The sequence below is a fragment of the Myxine glutinosa genome, chromosome 1, assembly GCF_964187855.1.
Source record: "Myxine glutinosa chromosome 1, kmMyxGlut1.1, whole genome shotgun sequence".
Taxonomy (NCBI): domain Eukaryota; kingdom Metazoa; phylum Chordata; class Myxini; order Myxiniformes; family Myxinidae; genus Myxine; species Myxine glutinosa.
Genome location: NC_136261.1, coordinates 262030240 through 262052447, shown reverse-complemented (window position 1 = coordinate 262052447; position 22208 = coordinate 262030240). Strand labels below are relative to the sequence as shown.

Sequence of the window (22208 nt, the reverse complement as noted above, 5' to 3'; positions counted from 1 at the left end):
CTTATTTGTAGGTTTCACTTTTATTCACAGCGGATCAATTACCACCAGCTATTTTATTACCCTCGCCAGAGGAGAGTGTATTGCATTTGAGTCCATTTGTCTGTTTGTTTGTTTGTCCGCACAGAATAAATATGATTTTCTTTGCAACCGTTGGTCCGATTGACAGGAAATTTTCACCATTGGTGCAACTCCACCTGTAGATTTTTTAAATGATAATTATGACGTCATATATCAAGTGGTTCGGCCGCCATCATGGAAAACCCGAAAAAAATTGCACCTCTATATCTCCGAAAGCGCTGAATAGAAAAAATTGAAACATGGCTCATTTTAAAGAACTCTCCATGGGGAATAAAATATGTTAATGATGATGTCATAGGTGCCTCCATTATTTATTTATTTATTTTTTGTATACAAGATCGAGGCTCGTGAAAGAGCAAACATTAATCACACAAAAAGACAAACCGACACACAAAACACAAAAAACAAGGGGAGCGGCAGACAAGATGGGGAGAGAGGGGGAAGGACACAAACACAACATTTGAGAGCAGGGACATCGGGAGGACTTGGGGGGAGGTGGGAGAGGAATAAAACATATGAACACTGCAAGGACTCTGGGGTGAATTACCGGGGGTAGAAAAGATCAAGGTTATTGATGGGGGAAGATAAGAGATGGTGGTGAACAGCTGTTTTAAAGACCTGGAGGGAGGAGTGGGATTGAAGGGAGTGGGGGAGTTTGTTCCAGAGGCGGGAGAAAAGGAGAATGAAAGAGTGAAGGTGAGCAGAGAGCCTAGACTTTGGCAGTTTAACCATAAGAGGGTTGCAGGCAGATCTTGTGCGACCTGAAGGAATATTGGGGGGACAGAGCACAGAGAGAGCTGGGGGAGCAAGGCCGGAGAGGAGTCGGTAGAAGACAGAAAGACCACCAACCTGCCTGCAGTGAGTGAGTGAAAGGCCCTCGGAGTTGACTACATCGCAGGAGATTCCAATGATTCTGAAAGCTTTGGCCTCAACAGCGACGTCAAGAAGTCGCTGTTGTTATGCTGTTATGACGTGTTATGCTGTTGTTATGCTGTTATGACGTCATAATTCGACAAGTACAAAACTACATCCAATCAAGATGAAATTTCTTGAGCGCCATGTCGGCATGAACTGGTGGAGAAAATAAATAAATAAATGATGACGTCATCGGTCACGTGGTTCGGCCGCATATTTGTTTTAACACAAAAGCCTTAAAAACCACTGAAAATACATCCTGGTGAGGGTTTGCAATCTCTGATTGCTCTTTTGCTTGTTTCTTATTTGTTTTAACTTCTCTGCTGCCTATGCAGATCACTAATTTTGCACTGGAATTATCGATTACATTCTCATTGGCATTTTACCCTCTGTCACCTTGCACTTCCATGAGCCTTGATCTTGTACAGAAAAAAGGCTTGCTTAGAGTGAAGTCTTTCAGTATTTGTTTTGCATTTCCACAATTTAAAGGAAAGTTTTACCTTGAAAACAAGCAACCTGCTTTGTGATTACCATCATGTATCGTCTACACGTGTGGGTTTTCTTTCTGCAGGGCGTTTTTATTGATTGTTGTTTCTCTCTGATATGGCATTTGGTAATCTTGTTGGAACTTGTAATCACCTGGGTTGTTTTGTGATTTTGTGTTCGGCTCTCTGAGATCATAAACAGTGTTGACTTAAAATGGGTCAAAATTAGAAGAGCAGTTATACATATTTTTTATAGCTTTTAGCCTCCAACTGGATGTCAGCCTGCCTAGGGGCTTATATTTTGTGTGCTCTAAGTCCTTCTGTCTGTCCATTTGTGTGTCCATGTGGAGCGCCTTCTCAAAAGTGACTGGACACATTTTTTTTCATATTACGCACATGTATGCAATTTCATATGCTGACATGAGGAACTTAAATTGATTTTGGGTTCACAACCAATTTGAAATTTTGGGAATTAAAAAAAGAATAATGGGATAAAATAGTGGAGGATGTTATATTTCATAGTATATTATAGTTTTATAATATACAAAACTATATTTTATTATATTTTATAGTTTTATATATTGTTACGGTTTTTAGAACCTTCACTTTGTAAAATAATAATTATTGTAAATATCCCCCTTTGTAAAGGTCGCACCCTAGTTAGGTCATATTGCAACACGTAGCAAACCACAGATTCTTCTTTATTTATTTCATTAGTATGTGTTTCAGATAAGGATCTGTTTCCAATAGTTGAATCTACGTTGCATTAATCAAATAAGATAGGCCCCTTCAATTATCCCCAATCATCTCTCTCTCTTCAAAGTGCAGTAGCGGTATGGGAGCGTTCGCTACCCTTTGTTTTGGTTTGATTGCTGGCCCCAAGCCACCATTACGCACGCGGTAATCTGGAGGAAAAAAGGGGAGGAGTGGGTTCGAGCGCCAGGAACGAGGCATGGCCTGTCAATGTCTCTTCAAGAGGTGGAGCCAGCGAGCCCTTGCCGGCCAACCAGGGCCGAGGTGAGTCGACCGGTAGGCGTGTCCTAGGAGCCGGCGGCTGGATACAGGGACGCCCAATAAAAGCGGCTGAGAGGGACTGCTTCACGAGATGAGTGCGAAGGTCCGAGATACGAGGTACCAGATGAGCCTACAGCTGAATCGTAAGGCAGGAGAGTGGGTCCGTTGACGACGACAATACCGCAATATATTTGCATTGTCCGACCGCGTGAAACCAATACGTGCAGCTGCCGCCGGGTTTCGCCTCGAGCCCGGAGCGTGGACCGGAGCGCGACCTGGCGCGGACCTCGACACTGTGCCATCTGCCCTGACCTTCCTGCCCTGCCATCTGCTTGGACCTTCTCCCCATTCCAGCCATTCCTTCCTGCCATTCCCTATTCGTGTAAGTCTGTTTGTTCTGTCTGGGCGTATGGTAATATAAGACTGTTTTAAGGCTGCCCTGTGTATCTGCTTCTTCCTCGCCTTGTATATTCCCTTCTTTCGTTTCCTCTTGTAGATAGTAATAAATCATATTTGTTCTTCCTATACCCTTCGTATTCTTTGCTTCCTCTCGTCCGATCATCTTAGTCTTTTCCCCATTGAGTACCTGTGGCACTATTCGGCCAACGCTCGGAATCGGGTTTAGTCTCTTGTTAACGGCCCGAGTCGCAGCTCGCTTCGCTCGGCGCATCCAATCACGCTGCGGCCCGGGTGGGAGTATCCCCTCGCTTACGGCCGGTGGTGGTAATTAGGTAGTAAGACGGATTGGGCTTACAACCCTACTCACCACCGACCGGAAGTGACGTCATACTTCCAGGACCGGCGGACGGCCACCTTACCAGGACAAGGGGATTAACCCCCCATTGCTAATGGGAGTGCCGTCCCCCGGATCCGTAACAATTGGTGTCAGGAGTGGGATGGGATAGTCCCTGACAAATTTAAGAACATCATATTGCAACAGGTGCATGGTACCCGCTCCGGCGGCCATTTGGGCAGGACAAAGACGACATCTCGGGTCCGTCGGAGGTTCTATTGGGTGAATATGGGGTGCGACATACAGGACTGGTGTCGGAGATGCGACGCCTGTTCGGCCAAAAAGGGACCAGCACGGAGGATGAGGGACCCCATGTGGGGGCCCCCCTTGAGCGGGTCGCAATGGATATTCTTGGTCCACGACCCCGCACCCGCCAGGGCAACAGATACATCCTCGTTGTAATGGACTATTTCACCAAGTGGCCGGAGGCCTACGCCCTCCCCAACCAAGAAGCCGGGGTGGTAGCGCAGGCCTTAGTGGAAGGATTTGTATGTCGGCACGGGATTCCACAGGAGCTGCACACCGACGAAATTTTGAAAGCCAATTACTAAAAGATGTGTGCAGACTCCTGTCAATTAGGAAAACCAGGACAACGCCCCTAAGACCCAAATCTGACGGAATGGTGGAAAGGTTCAATTGAACATTGGTCCAACAACTGGCCTTGTTCACCACCACCCGTCAGGATGACTTGGACGAACATCTCCCATACTTATTGATGGCCTTCTGAACTAGCCAGCACGGGGCCACCGCATGCAGTCCAGCACTACTCATGTATGGGCGGGAGTTGCGGGCTCCCACCGACTTGCTATGCGGTCCCGTGCCAGACACCACAATTAGCCCGCCGAGGGAGGGCTATGCACGTCACTTAGAGGAAGGCATGGAGAGGGTCCATGCCTTCGCTTGCCGCCAGCTTCAGCTGGCGGGTGCCAAGATGAAGCGCAGGTACGACCACCGGAGCCAGGGGAGCCAGTACGCTCCGGGGATGAAGATCTGGTTCTTCAATCCCCGGAGGCGGAAGGGTAGGTGCCCTAAGCTCACCTCTCCCTGGCAAGGCCCGGGGGTCGTCCTGTCGCAAGTTTGTGACGTGGTCGTAAAGATCAAAATGGGGCCACGAGCCGCCCTCCCTCGGATCGTCCATGCCGACCGTATAAGACCTTACACCGGCGAGCAGGCGCCGTCGTGGATTGCCTCGGCTTTAGATGCCGAGGCGGGACCCAGTACCTCTAATGAGGGGGGCTCATAGTGCCAGAGGACTGGGGGGGGAGTGATAATGGGAGATGCCCGATGCGGAGGGATGGCAACTCTGCCATCCCTCCCATCCGTCAGGGCACATGAGCATTAGGTTATGGGGTGGCTGTGCAAACTAGCCCGGGAGGGTTAGGATAGAATGATAGGGGTTTAGAGATGACTTTAGGAGACTTGGGATTTAAGTAGTGACATTGTTCAGGTAGTAGGGGACGTAGGTAGATTAGCTGGTTGATAACGACGGGGGAGTGCTTAGTATAAGGGAAGACGGGGAGCACGAGTTTCAGAAGGGAGTAGTCAGATTAGATGATGCAGTGTATGATTGAGTAATTGTGAAAGTGTGTGATTGGCATTGTATTGAAGTGAATGGTCCTGGGAGGAAAGGAGGGTGCAGGGGGCACCAGGTGTGTTGGCACAGGTGTGCAAATGCAGGTGAGAATGGTTGTGGGAAATAAATGGTCTGGAATGAATGGAGTATAGAATGGATGGTGTGGAGTGAGAGTGTGGAAAATGTGGAGTGGGAGTGCATGGTGCGAAGGTGTGAATGGGGGAAATGTGGACCCCCTTCATGAGTACCCGGGGAGGGTAGTTTAATAGTAGGTAGAGGGTATAGGTAAATTATAGTGGATATTGACGTCTGTGGTGCGTGTGTAGAATGGTGTTTGGATGGGTGCATTAGTAGAGTAAATTGGCTGGGCGTGTGGCCTGTTAATGTGTATGGTTGAATGGGCACTCCGCCACTGCTAGTCTGTCGGCCAGGTGAGGCCGCAGGTAGGCTCTGGGAGCCAGTAGTGTTCAGTGGGGCACGAGGATCCAGGGACGGACCCGGGTAGCCCGACGCCAGAGAGGGCGGTAGTGGGGAGAGAGCCAGAGGGCCTTCCCCAAGATAGGTTAGGGTAAGGAGCAGGTAAGCTCGGGAGGCAACTACGGTGGCGGAGGTGTGCAGATGAGCAGGCCTGCTGGGAGCGCCACACGACCCAGCCCTGGAATTGTGCGAGAGCACCGGGAGTTGAATCGGGGGAGTGAGACCCCAAATTTGTGAGCGCCACAGATGGTCAGTGGGAATTGGTTTTTAGAACCGCATAGAGTAAAGTGGCCAATGGTTTGGCAGGGAAAGACCCCGGGTTGTGTAAAGAATGGTAATGTCATTTAGAAGATAGGTAGAATGAAATCCCTTCGCACCATATGCAGCCACTCACCAAGGTGAGATAGACTCCACACCATGATGTTGTATTCGTAAATGTTTGGTTGGATTGGAAGACGCATCATGACGTAAGTGTGACATTGTGCTGTAATTCCATCTCTTCCTCCTTAGGAAGGATTGATGAGGAATTGGAATTGGGGGCAAATTTGGATTAGAGGGATTGGTAACAAATTTGGATTAGGGGAGATATGGGGAAGACGAGACAGTGGTGACAAATTTGTAAATGTGTAGAATTTTGTAAATACAGGGTAAGGGCAAGGGTATGGGGGGGTTTCGGGGGGGGGGGGTGACGCACAGTAGGGACGAACTTTCTCCGCTCGCTCCCATGCACACCTCACCTTGCATTACCTTGTATTAATGTGTACCGTTGCAACCTTGCCCCGATGCTTGCTGTGTCCTTCCTTCCCCACTCACGGCTTGTTATTTTGGGTCCGGGGGGAGTGCGCAGGTAGCCGCAGTTGTGTGCCCGAACCGCCGCTGCCTGCCTGCCTGGACCGGTACACCACTTTATGGACCACACGTTTTGTGGCCGCCAACCCTATGGACCACGGTTCTGTGGCCAATCACCACACTGATGGACCCCACGTTTTGGGGCCTAGCACCTCTGCTGGGACCGGCCATGGTGGCCAGAGAAAAGCTTGCTTGCCGACCACTGTGAGGTGGCACTAAGCCATGCAGGTGGACCACCTTTAGTTGGCCCCTGCTGGCCATAATTAAAAACAGCGGATGCGTTTTGTGCCCTGGTTGTTTATTATCCTCAAATAGGCCGCAAGCAAAGAAGAGTCAACATCAAGAATAACATCAAGAAACATCGGCCCAGCAGAGCAGTAGCTGAGAAGAGAGTCATCAGTTTGTTTATAATTGAAATGTGATGACATGTGTGAAATGAGCACTGGATGGTGCTTTTCGTGCTTTTGGTGCTGATTGGTGCTTTATGGTGCTTTGTAATGCTCTTGTGCTCGGGGGTGCACTGCAATATCAATTGTGCATCCCCGGGCATGTGGGTATGGTGTTTCGGTACAGTGCAGTGCATGCTCCTTCCTCTTTCAAAACATCTTTTTGTCTCCCAAAAGACAGGTCCTGGGTTTGCAGTGTACATAATTAGTGTCTTGTAAATAATGCTCCCCACCGGCTTTATGTGTAGTTTTGAAGACAATTCCGTGATTCGGTTATCCTGTGGGCGTGAATCTGTTAGGTAGAATGCAACGCAGCAGGGGGACATACTTAATTGTTTTAAAACTGTCGCACTCAGGGTAAGGTTAATAGTAGAGGGTTACTACACCTGAGTGTCACATTAAGTTAAAGTTCTTTCGGGCTGGGACGGCCCTGGAGGAGAGACGGGTGCTGTTACGGTTTTTAGAACCTTCACTTTGTAAAATAATAATTCTTGTAAATACCCCCTTTGTAAAGGTCACACCCTAGTTAGGTCATAGTGCAACATGTAGCAAACCATAGATTCTTCTTTAGTTATTTCATTAGTATGTGTTTCAGGTAAAGATCTGTTTCTAATAGTTGAATCTACGTTGCATTAATGAAATAAGATAGGCTCCTTCAATTATCCCCAATCATCTCTCTCTCTTCAAAGTGCAGTAGCGGTATGGCAGCGTTTGCTACCCTTTGTTTTGGTTTGATTGCTGGCCCCAAGCCGCCATTACGCACGCGATAATCTAGAGGAAAAAAGGGGAGGAGTGGGTTCGAGCGCCAGGAACGAGGCATGGCCTGTCAATGTCTCCTCAAGAGGTGGAGCCAGCGAGCCCTCGCCGGCCAACCAGGGCCGAGGTGAGCTGACCGGTAGGCGTGTCCTAGGAGCCGGCGGCTGGATACAGGGACGCCCAATAAAAGCGGATGAGAGGGACTGCTTCACGAGATGAGTGCGAAGGTCCGAGATACGAGGTACCAGATGAGCCTACAGCTGAATCGTAAGGCAGGAGAGTGGGTCCGTTGACGACGACAATACCGCAATATATTTGCATTGTCCGACCGCGTGAAACCGATACGTGCAACTGCCGCCGGGTTTCGCCTCAAGCCCGGAGCGTGGACCGGAGCGCGACCTGGAGTGGACCTCGACGCTGTGCCACCTGCCCGGACCTTCCTGCCCTGCCATCTGCTTGGACCTTCTCCCCCTTCCAGCCATTCCTTCCTGCCATTCCCTATTCGTGTAAGTCTGTTTGTTCTGTCTGGGCGTATGGTAATATAAGACTGTTTTAAGGCTGCCCTGTGTATCTGCTTCTGCCTCTCCTTGTATATTTCCTTCTTTCGTTTCCTCTTGTAGATAGTAATAAATCATATTTGTTCTTCCTATACCCTTCGTATTCTTTGCTTCCTCTCGTCCGATCGTCTTAGTCTTTCCCCCATTGAGTACCTGTGGCACGATTCGGCCAACGCTCGGAATCGGGTTTAGTCTCTTGTTAACAGCCCGAGTCGCAGCTCGCTTCGCTCGGCACATCCAATCACGTGCGGCCCGGGTGGGAGTATCCCCTCGCTTACGGCCGGTGGTGGTAATTAGGTAGTAAGACGGATTGGGCTTACAACCCTACTCACCACCGACCGGAAGTGACGTCATACTTCCAGGACCGGCGGACGGCCAGCTTAACAGGACAAGGGGATTAACCCCCCCTTGCTAACGGGAGTGCCGTCCCCCGGAACCGTAACAATAACAATATTATTGTTGACAAGTCTCATGTTTTACTGTGGTGTCTTTGGATAGTCGTTAATAGTCTGCAAAAATGCATCATCCTCCAGTCTTTCTTTTTAAAATCGCTGTTTTGTATTGTTTTTAAGTTTGCACAAATTGCCTTTTTCAATGTCCTTATTGTGTTTGTCTTATATGTCTATCTAATGCACTTTTGGGTCTCATTGAAAGTTAGAAACATAAAGAGACCCTTCTTTGGCTAATACCTTGCATGCAAACAAAAGTCTTTGTTCGGATTAATTTGTAAATACTCAAACTGTGCTCGAATGTCATAGCAGCTGCTGTTTGTGATACCAAGATGGCTATACAATACCACAATATAGTTACTTACCATAATTCCTACATTGTCATTTTCATCCATTGCTGCATTCACATATTGCAGTATAACATGACAGCAAGAAAAATCATATATTATCGGTAATAATAACACAAAGACAGACATGCACTCTCACACTCTCTCACACTCTCACACTCTCACTCTCTCACTCTCTTTCTCTTTCTCTTTCTCTCTCTCTCTCTCTCTCTCTCTCTCACACACACACACACACACACACACACACACACACACACACACACACACACACACACACTCTCACACACCTCACACACTCTCTCACACACTCACTCTCTCAAATGCACTCTCATACTCTCACCATCACTCACTCTCTCACACACTCTCTCACACTCGCATTCTCTCACTCTCCCATACTCTCACACACTCTCAGTTCACACTCACTCACTCACACACACATACTATCACTCTCTCTGACGCACACTCACACATACTCTCACTTACACACACTCTCTCACTTTCACACACACTCACACACACTATCACTCTCTCTCACACACACACACAGTCACACACACACACACACACAGTCACACACACACACACACACACACACACACACACACACACACTCTCACTCACACACTCTCACTCACACACTCTCACTCACACACTCTCACTCACACTCTCTCACACACACTCTCACTCTCTCACACTTACTCTCACTGTCCATTATCTTTTTGACAATCAATATACTGTATGTATGTTTGTTCAACACTTGGTCCTGTGTTCCAAATATTATTTTAGCATTACATGTAAAATTGTCGTTTTCCTAGCAACGATGCAATCTCTCTAGCAACGATGCAATTTCCCTAGCATTGAAGCTTTACATATGATTTTTCTTAATAAATGTTTTGTTTGCAATAATTATCTGACTTTTTAGCTTTTTAATGCTCAAGAATTCGCTTTTAATGTAGGTTTTTCTTGAATTATTTTAAGATTAACCTTTTTTTTTTTTAGATGGTTTTTATTTTGATTTCCGAAGATGTTTGCCATTATTGAACTTTGGTCGGTGGTATGCGAGTTATCCATGGGAAATCAAATCCTTGCCAACAACACTTACTCTATTGAGGATTTTTCCTTGATCTACTGATGTATGCAATAAGAGTAGAGCCTTCTCAGATTGCATGGCGCAGACAAATGTTGATCACATGATAAAACAAAATCCATATTAGGAAATGCGTTTAACTGGGATAAAATGACAAAATTACAACTGTGAGAAAAGGAAAAGGAATTGGGAGGATAAGAGAGAAATGCATGGAAAAGGCAACGGAAAAAAAAAACAAAAAAAAAAACCCACCGTTTAGAGGCCATTTTTACCCGCAAAGCGGGGGTTGGCCTTTTCGGGGACCGTGGTAGTTGTTGTTTTTTGGTCCCCTTTTTGAAGCAATGTTTTACGGCCGGATGCCCTTCCTGACGCCAACCCTTTTTGCCGCCTTCAACGACAAACAGGGAATTACCAGTGAACTGGTACTCAATTAGCCGACCTCGGAAGGATGACAGGCTGAGTCAACCCCCCTGGCATTAATTCAGCGATCGACCGAGATTCGAACCCAGGATCCTAAGCCGGCACCCTAGCCGCTAGCCCAACACCAGGGAAAAGGCAACGGAAATGAAGGAGAAAAATCTGAGGGAGGGGAAGATATGGAGTAGGAGAGAGTGGAGTTTTTTTTTCTACCATTTCATGCACATTAATTCAAAGAAGATGGCCCCATATCATTGTTGTACAACTTTCACCAATGAACCATATATGGAGCATCTGTAGCTATTTTGATTTCATGTAACCTACTGTCAGAGGATTGGCCATTTCACTCTTCTGCTATTGTCAGCTTGGAATAGACAAAGTCAGTGATCTGGAGAAAAGTGTCTTGGCCATATGGCTCAGTAAACAGACTCTCACAGCTGTGTGACACCACGGTGCGAAAGGAGGAACTAAAAGCAAAAATAACAGTCTTGTATACAGCATGGATTTTTGGGGTTTTGGGTGTTTTTGCAAATGAAACGGAAAAGCAAATACTACATTGGAGTCATCAGAAGGAACCAGAAGAAGTAAAGAGCAAAGATGGAGTCATCATGAGGAACCTGGATAGAATTCGGATTTCAGCCGCTACTCCGCTACCCTCAAACCCATCCAGGCGCAGCCAATTTAACCTTACAGAACAATTTCTGCAAGAATTCACTTCTCTGAAGACAGATAGATAAAGAAAGAGAGAAATAAAGCAGAAGCAAGAATTAGAATGAATATGGAAAAATATGAAAAAGTAGAAAGAAATATGAAAAGAACAAAGATGTTTTGAAGAACCCAGATAGATAGATTTCAGCAGTTCTTCCTCAGGCAAAAACGCAGCAACAGGTACAGGCTACCAGAGGTCCATTAGCGAGGAAGCAGAATCCACACAGCATCAGGATATGGTACAATCGTAATGAAACAGAAAACAAATACTGCATTGGAGTCATCAGAAGGAACCAGAAAAAGTTCTGGTTCTGGAAGAAGTTCTGGAAGTCAACATATTGGTCTTTTAGACTGTGGACTAAAACACCACTCACATGCCACACTTAACACTTGCAAAGGAAGGTGAATAGAATTCCTTTTTCTGTTACAAACATGGAAGCACAAAGTGTAATCCTGTTTGGACTTATTTCCCTCCCTCCTGTAAAACCTCCACCCGGCAGGCACAGCAAAGCAACTGAATGATGCCTTTCTGATTCGTTTTTATCTTGTGCATTGTGATCGCAAACTATCAATGCTGCGTAGTGTACATTATTAATTTCGTGCTCGCTGCGTGCGTTTGAAAGCCATGAATTGTGAGTGTTCACTTAAGTGTTTTGAGTGCTCACTTATTACCGGTTATACATTCGTTTTAAATCCCAATTGAATGTCCTCAAATTTATACGCCAGTCCCCAACAAAATATGGATGATGTTTCGGCGAACGGTTTTAATTTCTATTTCCAAGTTGCACATATTATTGTCATTTGACAAACATTTAATCCACGCTGAAAGTTATCCGGGATGGAAAACCATTTATGTTATATCGAAGCATGTTTTGAGCATGAAACGCGTTTTGGTATCGCTCAAACATGAGGGTGTGTTTGAATTCAACTGCTCAATAAAATGTTCAGTTAGCTCATCTGTGACTCCCGGAAGATGATGAGGGCTCACTTTAATCGAACCTGTTATAAAATGCTTGTAGTCACGCTTATTGCTCAGTTCCCTTTGCATGTCAGCAGTTAGTAATTCAAAGCCGTTTGATGCTGGGATAACGAGTACAAGTTCCATATACTGTGTTGCTTTGTCCATTGCCTCGTAATTCACATGCAATTGCAGTTGTGTCTTCGAATGTCCGTGTACACCTGGGCTCTTCAATGAGCCTCTTAAAGGACACCAAATAAAAAAAAGAAACATTAACGAGGCAAAAATAACTCAAAGTAATCTCAAGGGGCCATTACGAACTTCCCTCTTTGGTTTTGACAGCTTTCCATGCAAAAAACATGCTGGGAAAACCCATCTTGTTCTTGTTGCATTCTTATCCCAGTACCGTGTAATGCGTGTCTTGTTGCTTTGTAAACGCTGTATGTGTAAGGAATGAAGTTTTCTTTTGTGAGATTGGAAAGGGGAAAGGCTGGAGTTGGAGACCCGGGTAGAAATAGACAACCAGCTGTGTCAAAGTTAGTTAATAGAGCTAGATGAACAAAAAGTAATCCAACTGTCCTTTTCTGCTTTTGCTTCTTTTTCTTAGGAACTGTTTTGCAAACGCAAACCTGTGTAGTAAAATACCATGTTGTTTAAGTTGTTATATACATTCAACAAAGGAAGGGGAGAGGTTAAGCGAGAATACTATGTCCAATTCGTACAAAATGTGCACTTTCCGCGATGACCGTGCCAACCTATTGAGCCGCATGGCACATCGGCTTGTCTGAATGGCGGGACGATAGCTCTGCCCTGGGCCTGACGGTTCCAACAATCCTCATTCTTGGCAGCGATCGAATCCAGCGACTGACCGAATCTCTTGAACAGTAGCAGCTGTCATGCCTTGGCCAGCACAGTCGGCCGGAGCCCTTGCCTGCGTGGCTTTCTCGACTCCTCTCCTTGCTGTGCGAGAGAAGGTTTTCACTGCGTTTGCCAAGTTCTACTGATACGCTCTCCATGCAAGTCGTTGCACGCATGCTTGGTTGCTTACTAGGTGTTTATTTTGACGAACCTTGGGACTTGTACTAGAGTGTGTGATCCTTAGTTTCAAAACGAATGTTTGGTGGAGGTGTAGCAATGCTCCGTCTTTCACTTTTGTTGTTCTCAGACATGAATGACCGTGGAATTCCTTGTACAATTAACATTACCCTTTTCTGATTCTGTACTCATGGACTTGTGCCTTCCTTTACAATAGTGGTGTCATAAGGTCTGAATGTACATGTCGTCATCGGTGATGGGAGGAAAAAAATATGCATTATTATTACACGTCCTGGAAGGAAGGATATTGTGAAGAATTCTGTTTGATTTTCAAGAATTAGAAAAGTTTATGATCTTAAAATTAACAAAATATATTCCTTTTTTTAACCTTCAGAGATCCTTTCTCTGTGTCTTGAAGCAACTATTAATACCGATTTGGCCATCAAACTCCCAATGCTAATCAGAAATTGCGTATTACACTTTAAGGCCATAAGCACACGTGGTGTTCTCAACAACCTCTTGGACACTTTCATGGATGTTTGTAGCTCAGTGTAGCCGGTTTTGCCCTTGAGCAGCACACCTGTCTGCCCCAGCCCTGTATGAACAAGTCTACCTGCCTCATGTTCTCAAGTGAGATATTACAGGTATGCTGAAATGTTAGTTTTGCAAGGAGCAACGACAGCATATTCAGGATGGTGATATGATCTGGCAATGTTTCACAAACATTTTGAGCCTTGAAAAACAAGCAATTCCCAGCATGCTTCGGTACAGATAGTTCAGTGCTTTGTGGTTACTGCTTAATTATTATTGTCCACGCCTGGAATAGTGGAAGGTCATGAATGGGGAGTGTTTTTCTCACAAATGTAAATAGAGGAGTTTCTCTTGCTGAGGGAACTAATCAAGCATACTTACCATGAACAGTTATTTTTGTTTATTTACCCTTTTTTGTACATTTTCTCTTGTGGTTGTCCTTGTTTGATGCCAAATATCGACTGTGTAATTGCACGGTAATTTTTCTCTCTTTTGTTGGCTTTGAGGTTGTCGTGTTGCGTGCTCGACGTCGTTTGAGGCGCTTGCAGTGAGACATTTTCTCAGCACTGACATACCCGGTAAAAGGGATGATTCACTCCTGGATTTAATTGTGGCTCCCTTGCCTCAGACGTCATGTGTATCCCGCCCTAGTGTCTCTGCCATTCGGTCCACACTTGCATGGGATTTCCGCCGGTTCCCCACCTCCACCCTTCAACCCCCCTCCCACACACAAACACATTAATACCGCACCGCACCTCACCATTTTCCACACCACACCTCACCATTTACCAGCTGCTCGTTTGTTATTGGAATCAATTTGCCTCTCAAAAAAAAGAAGTGCGCAGCACTAATATTGCCAATGATTATTTTATATATAGTCTTTGGTTTGTTGTCTTTCAGGAAAAGATGTGGATTTCAAGAACATTAAACTTGTCCAAATTTCCTGAGGTAAACCCAGACGTTTTATTTGTTCAATTTTTTTTTTTTAAATAAAAATTGGTACATCCTGTGAAGGGAAAAGGACAAAGAATCATTTTTTTGGTGGTAACTGATAAATACAAATTTTGTTGTAATTTTTCCAAATTTTCATTCACAGCAGGATTTGGTTCCAATGTGCAGTGCCATGGAGGCATTGTGTGGATTGATGCGGAGTCACTTCCCAATGCATTGTTTTATCCTGCTTGCCTCGTTTTTGTGGCCTTCCTTCCTGGCCATTTGCAGGAGGGCAGGGTTGTGCTGGCCCATAGCCGTTTGGCAGTGGTACACGTGTTTATCATGCTGTCCACTGCGGGAGTCCACCATGACATGAGTCTTGGGTGTCCATTTGGTGTTCAAAGTTCGCCTGCCTTGTTGATGCTCATAGTTCTATAGCCGTGAGTGATGTTTCTGTGTTGCTTCAATTTCTCTTTCCCTTTCACCTTCCCCTCCTACTCGACGGTGATGACGCCACTATTCTGAGCTGTGATGAAAGGTGATCAGATTACGTTGTGAATACAGCGTGCTTCTGTACGTCAGTTATAGGAACGTGAGTGTTCCGTGGGTGGGGCGATTATAGCAGTCTTTGGCACATGTGTGCAAATTCATAAGCAAAGCCAGTTCAACACACCCCCATTGATTAGAAAAAGGTGGTTAGCAAGAGGGGAAGGCCGGAGACTTGGAAATGATGGGAGGACTGGCCAAGCCTAGCTGGGAGGAGTTGAGCAAGATGGCTCATAGTCTTTGACTTTTGGGGCGGAGGATAAGAAAAAGGAGGAGGTTTGTGGCTTGGAAGAGCAGAAAAAAAAAATAACAGATGACGCCCAGCAGTTACAGGGGTAGGGCAAGCCTTGTGTGGGAGCTCGAGCTGAGACTTTGTGGATCCTGGGCTCTGCATGGACACTGTACCAAGGCAGTTGTACATGTGATCCAGTGCTGTGTGGTAAGTGAACTGTCCTTATGCGCCGTTTTGTGATCGGTTTTATTGCATCGTTGCGATGTAATTTGATGATTGTGTGCCCTTTCACATATTACAAGTGACCTCTTAACCTGATAGTGTTAAGTGACATGTTCTTCTAAGCTGTCTTCTGTGTTTTCATTGCCACTGAACTGGCCGATTAATGGATTGGAGATTGTGTAAATTCAACGGCGTCATTATTTATTTGTGGATTCATGGTAGTGGTCTTGAGCAAATTAACCAGGGGGCATTCCTGCTTGCCATGCAGACTGACAGCAAGTGCCTGTCACCATGACGCGTTGGCCTGGGCTGGAGAGAGATTCTAACCAGGAGCAGACGGTGTGCAGTTCTGTTTTCATTTAGCAAGCTGTTATGCAGAAGGAATCCATCACAGAACATCTTGTGTTTGGCTTCTTTGCATTCTCTTGTTGAGTTTTCCTGAGCGGAGACCCCCTAGAAGAGCAGCGATGCCGTTGCCTTTCATTTTTGCTTTCTGTGAATCTAGTATAGCTTAACAGCTGGAAAGATGTTTGGTAATCTTACCCCATCTAACGAACAGGCTGAAAGGCGACGATGATGGAGCAATTGTCGGAGGAGGAAGTGGACCATGGAGTGGAAGAGGACAGTGATCATGAAGATACTGACCTTGAAAAGATGTTCGGAGACTGGCTTGGCGAGTTGGACACGCTTACAAAGGTAATAAGGCCTAACAGTCCTGCATCTGGATTAATCTCCTAAAACTTGTTTCGTGCTCATTCATTAGCTCCACTGAACGCTATTTGTAAAATGGATGGGAAGAGGTACAGTGGTGTGTAAGGAGTAGGACGTGGGGTGTAATATATTTGGAGTGATAAATGGGGAGATTGGGTTCATGGAAGCGACATTTTGCCCAAGGGTGATGAGCATGCAGACTGTTCAAGGTGAGTGTGTTGAGGAGATGAAAATAGTGGGCATATGTAACAGGGATTATTGTTTATGAATCTCATTCGATTTTAGTTTAGCTCAATTTGCAACTTTATCAGGGATGAGATATCCATTGTCTGTCCATTACATCAACTGTTCCTTTAACGGGAAAAATGGTTTTCCATGATAGTGGTCACGTTTCCTGGGCTAGTGCTTGCAGGGTTCATCAGAATAAAGTTTTGCTATGAATGTGGGTCATAGTTTGTTGTTCATTGCAAGCGGGAGTGCCTTGGCCATCAGAGACACATTATCAGATTGGCTCACAGTTTTAGGAACTGCATGTTTAATGTTTTGTTTAAATATTCTAACCGCTTGTTGATAACAGACCTACGTATGAAGGCTCCTGCTTTGGGATTGAGGTTTCCTCAGTGGTTTGCTCACCGACTGGTTAACTGTCTCTCGGTGATGCAGGGCCTTGGATCCGAGAAGAAGCCCGCGGCCCCGTCGAGGAAATCCGAGTCGAACCTCGCCAGCTTCCGTTACCGCTTCTCCATGCATAACCTGCACGGTACGTGGCACGATTGTCTGGGAAAGTATCCCATGATGACTTCTCCACACGTTTTCTGCTACTGAAGTGCCTCCGCCTCTGCCCCGCTGGGCTACCCCCACCCTGCCGAATGGAATGTGGCCTTTCAATGCCTGCTTTAAAAATCCACAATGGGAATATTTATTTATTTATTTGTTTTATATAATAGCACTATATATAAATACAATGTTAATATTTTAAAATGGAGGATGTCAATTTGTTGCCATGCTCCTTTGAGCTTAGTAAGCAAAGCTTTTAAGGCTTTTTGAAGCAGCTTTGCCAAAACGAGGTGAATTAAGGCTGTTTCTTTTATTTAAAGAGGTTTCATTCAAGCTATGGCGAAGATGATATATGCAAGTGAACAGCTCATTGGACGATGAACCATCACATATTAGTGCAAGCTCAAAAGTAGACGAGCCAATTATATAGACAAGTTTTATCCACTATCACATGGTGCTAATTTAAACATGTTGATACGTCTTTGGTCTTTCTTCATCAAGATACCTTTTGAAATGTACGGTAATCTACTCAAGCTAAAGGAATGTGCATACAGTGACAAACTTCTTTATTCTACTTCTTTATCTTTTGCATTGTTTCTTATGTGAAAATGATTCAAAAAGCAATCGTTATTTTAACGATTAGATCTGCATGTACCATGTGTTCATGCACATGATCAAAGGCCTTTGAATGAGATGATCTTACAGACTCCCACCCACCTCCCCCCACCCGAAACTACTACTCTTACTGTCATGTAGCTCTGTTTTCAATACTCTTTTAATGTACAGTATAACATATTTGTGTGTCTAATTTGGTGAAAATGATTTTACAGATATTCATAAAAGATGTCATTTTTCAATTATAATCTTAACTTTCTAATATGAATAATTTAACTGCATTGGGGTGTAAAAGTATGAGTCCACTTAAATCAATGCTAAGCTTCCTCAAATCATGATTTCCAACACAAATTTGTCATGATATTGAACATATGTATCCATATTCTTTAATTTAGTATCGTTATTATTGACTAACACTTTTTTTAACAAAACAAATGAAGGATGAATACATTTGAGAGAAAGATAAAATTTATGCAAGCAGTCTGAATATGCTCTGGAGTGTATTGCAGCACTGTTGGGAAAAGATTGACACAAATCCATAAACTAACTAGAAAGCATCTGAAAATGCAAAGCCTGTCTGCGTCCGTTTGTATTCAGACGTCTTCTTCTTCATCCATATATTTAAAATAACGAAAACAATAAATGATTTTTTTAAAATGATTTTACGCAGGCTTGACCTTTGAGCTTTAGATCTATAAAAAAAAAATCAGCTTCCAGCTTTTGATTGGTGAACCAATTATGTGACCCAATATGCAAATTCTTTAAATTTCAGGTCAATTGGAAGAAAATTGACAATTTTATGCAAAGATGACCTTTGACCTGTTGATCTAAAAAAAACAATTGGCTTCTAGCTTTCGATTATTGAACCAATTTAGTGACCCAATAAGAAAATTATTTAATTTCAGGTAAATTGGGTGAAAATTGGCAATTTTATGCAATCTTGACCTTTAACCCATTGATTTTTTTAAAAATGGCTTCTAGTTTTCGATTGTTGAACCAATTTAGTGACCCAATATGCAAATTCTTTAAATTTCAGGTCAATCCGATAAAAATTAACGATTTTATGTGATGCTGACCTTTTGACCATTTGTCCAAATTATTAATTTGCCTTATCCATAATATCATAATAAAGCTATTATATCCTTAAGAGTTCATGGAAATCCTGCTTTTGGTTTCGTATTACAATGATTTATTTTATTATCACATCTCAATTCATAAATTTCCTACTGAACTCGTACTATGCACCACTGTAGGTGAGGATAAACTTTTAAAAACGCCTGTTGCAAGTGGGAATAACATTTTAATCGACCTTTTCGAACTAATCTCCGTTACGTCAAGCGACTTAACATTTCCCTGCTGAACCGGCCCTTCCACAACTGCATATCAAGCTGGGACCTGTGAGGTTTTTCATTTCCTTAAATGTGAGCCAGAGGCAGGTTGGCTGAACCATCTTGATAAATTACAATTGCCGAGGCTGACATTGCTTACATTTTAAATTGATATTTCTCACAATGAGAAAGAGCTACTCAATATAAAACTTTACCCAAACCTTGCGATCATATACATAAATACAGAAGAGTTTTTGTTGGGATTGTTGTGCGCTATTGGACTTGATCCCTTCATTAATCCTAAAACGGCCATAGAGCGCATACCTCCCCTAGGCTGAATGAACAGTTTACGTTTTATACCCTGGTGTTGGGCTAGTGGCTAGGGTGCCGGCTTGGGATCCTAGGATCCTGGGTTCGAATCCCGGTCGATCGCTGAATTAACGCCAGGGGGGTTGACTCAGCCTGTCATCCTTCCAAGGTCGGCAAATTGAGTACCAGTTCACTGGTAATTCCCTGTTTGTCGTTGAAGGCGGCAAAAAGGGTTGGCGTCAGGAAGGGCATCCGGCCGTAAAACATTGCTTCAAAAAGGGGACCAACAAACAACAACAACCACGGTTCCCGAAAAAGGCCAACCCCCGCTTTGCTGGGAAAAATGGCCTCTAAAGGTGGTTTTATATCCCACTGATGAGCCAAATCTGGATTCGGACCTGAAGCAAAATCGAGTTGGCTTGTTCTTGTCACCTAACCAACTTTTCCACCTCGTTTTGTCATAACTCATCCAAAACCTTTTGAAATATCATGCTGTATGTCGCTTTTGGCCCCATCTCTCAATGGTGAAGAATTACTTGTAAAATAAAATAAACAAATTATTGTATCCAGATCCAGATATTCACCAAAATTGAATCAATTCGTCATTGTCACACACCCAACCTGCCCACCAAGTTTTTCGTCCGAACTCTAACATTTTGAGGTATCATGCTCACATACCATCAAACAGACAGACACACAAACAGGGGTGAAAACATAACCTTCGTCTACCTTCCGTGGCAGAGGTAATAAGATGTATCACTCGTTGGAGTGCTGCAGAGTGAATATGTCTCGTGACAGTCACGGCTTGTATTGCTGCCCAGAAAGGGATGGAAGGTTTGGTGACATCCTGGAATGCCTGGAGTTCCGCTCATAGACACAGGGAACATTAGTTCTTTTTGTAAACATATAGAAGGAGGGAATTCGAGTTATGAGTTTGTGGTTGAGTTGTTTATACTGTACATTTTATTCTTGAGGGCTCTTGTAAGGAAGAGCAGTATAAGTTTTATAATGTCCAAGATTGTCACATACAAGCAAAAATCAATTGACTCTGAACATCTTTAGGTACAAGAATTGTTTATTGATAACATTTTAAGCTGAAGTCAGCAGTTTAATATGCTATGGAAAAAGGTAGTGCATTGAAGACTTGTCTATATCTCAATTGAGCAATTGTCCTATAACTTAGTGCATTTATTAGAAGCTTATTGTAGTAATTAGGAATCATTCAGTTTCGATTTTTAGTTGGCATCTGAAAATTCTGCTAGATTTTATTGCACATTATTTATTTATTTATTTATATTATCGCATTTTTTTCCCCTCCAGCGTGTAAGCCGTTTGGAGGAGCTTGTACCTGTATCACATGCAGAACAATGGTATCAAAATACACATCAATTTACTTTTGCTTGAAATGTGAGGACATTGGTCAACAATGGATAAATCAACACAGTATATGGTATTGGAATCGGGCATGCCATTGTCGTGAGCTGTGGGCTTAAAGGTAAATGCCAAACTTGGACTTCGTGTCTAACTTTTGCTGTTATTTGGAAAATATTATATGTGGAAAGCTCAATGCTTGATCCGATTGCCAGAACTGGCAGGATAGCCTCGTGGTCTGCACGCTCATCTCTGAGCTGTCTAGCCTGGATTTGAATCTTGGTTCAGCTGAAAACTGTCATCATGGTGTTTCACACCGAGGGTGATTTATCAATGTGCGCACCATCCCTCAGATGGATATTAAGCTGTGTGCCTCATCTTCCGGCATTAGTTGGTTGAAGTTAAACATCCCATGGTGTCTTTTAGGAAGATGAGACGGCCAAATTCGAAAATTCCTGCTGTATAACCTACAATGAGGGCACTGCATCAGTGACACATCCACTTGCTGCACATGAAATGATGATGATGATCTGACGATGATCCATTAGCTATCTCTTCAGGTTAAGCTTGTTTTTAGTGAATAATTTTAACTGGGAATTAGTTCTGGGGTTATGTACATATATGTATGTATCCTCTGATGAAAACTGAGTAAGGTCCCATTTTAATTGTAAGTATATGGTATTCATTCTCATTTAATTGACATTTAACATTTAATTGAGTTGAGGCATTCATTTGAAAAATAACTCTTGCTATTTTTCCTACTTTCTTTAATAGAAGCGCTGAATGAGGGTGAGGAAGTTGATCTGGATGCTTTAATGGCAGATCTCTGCTCTATGGGCCAGGAGCTTGAGAGCATCACTAATATTTCAGCAGTGCTGCCTACTACTGCTGCCACAGAAATGCCTCCAAAAAAGGATCCCCCTAGCCACCGAGATGGGCCAAGTGAGACTGAGCTATCGCTGGAGGAGCTCACTGCTCAATTGGAGCAGGCCTCATTCAGCATCGAGGAAGCTGCAGCAGCTGTGGCATCTCAACCCTCTATTGCTACTCCCACTGTGCCAACTCCCACACCAAGCGACACGAACACTGGCGATGGCAGCCCAGGCAGTGCGTCATCACGTTCTAGTGTTGTGTCCAAATCATCCAGCCAGGACTCTGATCGACTGTCGCATTCACGTGATTCAGATTTGTCAAGCTCAACACCAGTGAATGAGGTAGGAATTTCATCGGCACCAAACAGCAGGTATCCTCTCCTATGCCTGGATCTTCTTATGATTGGTGCTGTTGATGATCAAAAAGGTCTTCTTCACAATCATCTTTATGTCTGATGTATTTCTTGATTGCCATCTTGCGGAAGGCAACTTTAAAAAAACTTGCTGAATATTGCATCTTCATGTCGACTTTTGACCTTTATAGTCGTGATTTACTATTTTCTTTTTTTAAATTTTTAGATGCTATTGTGCCATTTAAATTGAATCTTCTGTGTTTTTTATTTTTGTGCAAGAAAAATTGGAATACCTTCTTACTTTTTTGATCAATTAGGTTTGGCTTTCAGTCAATCTGCGAAGAGGATTCAACAAGTTCCCTCCACCTCCCCCCAACGTGAAAGAATGAAAGGCAAAAGTGTTCATCCTTTTTCACCCTTTTTCCAGCAAGTGTCATTTCTTTTCTCGGCAGTAGCTGAGTTTT

At 44.0% G+C, this 22208-nt stretch overlaps 1 protein-coding gene across 8 annotated transcripts in view; it reads left to right on the top strand.

Moving 5' to 3' along the window:
- Positions 1-22208, top strand: part of RAPH1 (Ras association (RalGDS/AF-6) and pleckstrin homology domains 1) — a 202459-nt gene that overhangs the window by 109224 nt on the left and 71027 nt on the right. For 6 of the 8 annotated variants that reach the window (XM_068130922.2, XM_068130897.2, XM_068130904.2 and 3 more), the window contains 3 exons: positions 15968-16104; positions 16783-16879; positions 21294-21733. In XM_068130922.2, the coding sequence (XP_067987023.2) occupies positions 15982-16104; positions 16783-16879; positions 21294-21733 (660 nt within the window). In that variant the 5' untranslated portion in view covers positions 15968-15981. Of the gene's footprint in view, positions 1-14548; positions 15394-15967; positions 16105-16782; positions 16880-21293; positions 21734-22208 lie in introns of those variants that run through there. The other 2 variants (XM_068130889.2, XM_068130950.2) reach the window with 2 other exon arrangements.